Source organism: Anopheles coluzzii, chromosome 2, assembly GCF_943734685.1.
Source record: "Anopheles coluzzii chromosome 2, AcolN3, whole genome shotgun sequence".
NCBI lineage: Eukaryota > Metazoa > Arthropoda > Insecta > Diptera > Culicidae > Anopheles > Anopheles coluzzii.
Window position 1 is genome coordinate 9,617,093 of NC_064670.1, and position 2,767 is coordinate 9,619,859.

The 2,767-nt window shown below is 40.6% G+C and overlaps 1 protein-coding gene across 1 annotated transcript; it reads left to right on the plus strand.

Annotated features, from left to right (window-relative positions):
- Positions 1 to 1,207: 1,207 nt before the first annotated feature.
- LOC125906717 (GILT-like protein 3) lies at positions 1,208 to 1,864 on the plus strand. The gene is made up of 3 exons (XM_049606860.1): positions 1,208 to 1,444; positions 1,550 to 1,696; positions 1,763 to 1,864. Exons 1-3 carry the CDS (start codon positions 1,208 to 1,210, stop codon positions 1,847 to 1,849), a joined length of 471 nt encoding a protein of 156 aa, XP_049462817.1. The 3' UTR covers positions 1,850 to 1,864.
- Positions 1,865 to 2,767: the final 903 nt, after the last annotated feature.

Genomic DNA, 2,767 nt, shown 5'->3' on the forward strand with positions numbered 1-2,767 from the left:
CTGTAACAATTTTCATCGGTTGACATTTTGAATCATTGTTAGAATAAGTCTCTGTATACCCTCCCAAACGCACGTTGCATTGCTGCATCTGTGGTATTTTGAAAACAGCAGGCTTAATGTCACCCCACAATGCACATATCAATTATGCGAGACCGATATCCGATCCGGACTTCCGAATGTTTGAAACTCGCATTGTCCAGTCCCTAGCGGCCTCCACATTTCAGTTAACACGAGAGTCCATTAGCACAAGCCCGCACGGATGCATTGCTTCCTTTCGATAAACGACTGGGCGCGATTTGATAGAATATTGTAATGACCCCAAATGAACAACTCAATGGACCGTTAAATACAGTAAATACGGATGCTATTGCAACGCGACTGAATCGATGTGATCGATGGGAATGAGAATGTACGAAAATAGTCCTCGAACAGGCAACAGGAATGTACGGCCGTCCCACATTAGTGCATCTATCGAAACATGGATGGCCATAGTTTCGGGAATGATACAAAGGATAGTACCCTTTTGGTCATTGTGGCGTTGACCCACCATGGTAATAATGTCCACCAAGGCATGGTCCCAGTAGATTGCATTCCCGCGGATATTATTTTGAGAATGCTGTTCTGTTGCGGATAGACATGTTGCGAACATTAGCGGATACAGCGAGAGGGTTGCGTGAGTTGAAAGGATGAGTTAGTGATTTAATAAATGGAGGATGGTAAATGTGGATTTCGCCGAACTCTGTAGATGATAACGGAGACTGTCATGCTACAGTTGATAAGCGGTAAAAGCGATGCCTGTGGGAGATATTAGTTAACGTGTTGTGAACCATTTTTTAACCCTTCTTCATACAATCATCACCTCGGAGGACTTAACAACATGCTCTTCTGGGTGTAAGCCTCTCATGGACCGCCGTCTTGGGCAATAATTGCCTATCCGGATGCGTGGTACTTAACATATATCGAAAGAATTTTTAGACCGGTATGTCGTTGTTATTCGTGGTTACTGAATAATATTGTTAAACAATACAAAAACTTTATGTCGAAGCAGTTTTTTATTGAGACATAGATTTTAACGCAAAATTGGCTTAACCTGTTTCAGTGATCGTCAAAATGAGCTCAAACCTTCATCGAAGTGCTATTCAGAATGTTATCGATAGCAAGCTACTCGCTGTTGTTAAAGTAACTGCTACGATAAACGTCAAAGATTATGATTCTTTATCGACACATACCGGAGCGTACGTACAAAATATTACCTGTGTCATTCCACCCACCGTTGCAGATCGAGGAGCATCCCAACGAAGAACCCAAATATCATTGCCAGCATGGACCTCGAGAATGTCAGCTGAACATTTTGCACGGCTGCATTCTCAAAAAACTGCCACCCAAAAAGGCATTCTCGGTGGTGGCGTGTCTGATGAAAAACTTCCGCACTAGCTTCGAACAGGTAACAGTCGTTGCATGAAGTTCTTTCAGTGGTGCATTCAAAATGGCACAAACTTGGTACTGAACATGTGTTTTTGCTTTTTCCTCATAATGTTTCTACGAAAAGTGCATGGAAGAACACGAGTCGTTCCAAACCTCCGTCGTTAATTGCAGCCAAGGGCAACAGGGAGCTAAGTTGTTCAAAGAGTTTGCCAACGAAACAGATAACGTTCATAGGCCTCTTCCCTTCGTACCAACGATCGTTGCTGATGAGGTAAGTCATGGAAAACTAGGCACGTCCAAATGAAGTGTGTGATGATGGCTCGTTTCACTTTTGCAGCCCTATGACTATTACGAGCAAGACGACTGGTTGCAACATTTTGACAGGAAGTTTAGGGAACGTTATGAAGCAAAGTTTGTTATTTAACTGTAGTTTGACCTCACTCAAAATGAAAATCAAGTAAGGCAAAATGTAAGGCTCCGTTAAAATTGCCTCTGGTTAATAATTGTGTTGGAATTTGTAGTAAGGTTTGCAATTGGTTGTCAGCTTAGGCACTGTTTTGGGTGTGTGCAAGTATGTAAAAATTTAGAAAAACTGCAGGAACGGGATTTATTGCGATAAAAATACCTGCGTGTGAGAAAGTAAGAAAATACAGAAAATAACTTACTTTTTCGCGCCTTCAACGCCAGCCTAAATAAAACTAATTGTTTTTTTTTCATGAAAGCGTTAGTTTTTAACAATAAGCTTTATTTGTACATGCTCTTCTTAACATACACTCACTGTAATGGTTATGATGACATTGTTGTTTTTAATTTACAATCTTATTTTTCCCTTGGTAATTTTTTTGGATTTTGATTAAAATGTTTTCAGTTTTAAGTATCCTACATACAGTATCAGTACCGCCATAACAATAACCAAAACTCCTAATATAACCAAATGTCTTGATGTGTTTGCGAATCTGTCATTTATTGACGATAATGTCATTTCAGATGAAAAATAAACATCCAAATACAAATTAAAATTACAAACACATTTAACTCCGTATGACTTCACCAATTGGTCGGGTTCTACTAACGTCAGAGTATTGTAACGTATAATAATCGAGGCACTCGTATTGTCAACCGTACTGCACGCGTCCAACTGGAAGACACCTTCTTCGGCGTTATTGTTTATGTTGAGTCTCACATACGTCGCGTTCCAGACGATTATTTTTTTCTCCAGACCCGCGCCCGATGCGGTGTGGTTGCAGAAGAACTTTAATAGCATAATGGGGTTTTTATACCTGATTGCTGCTTGCACACAACGTGACGGGATGTTGTTAAACAGCTTGAACTCGGGCTGGAG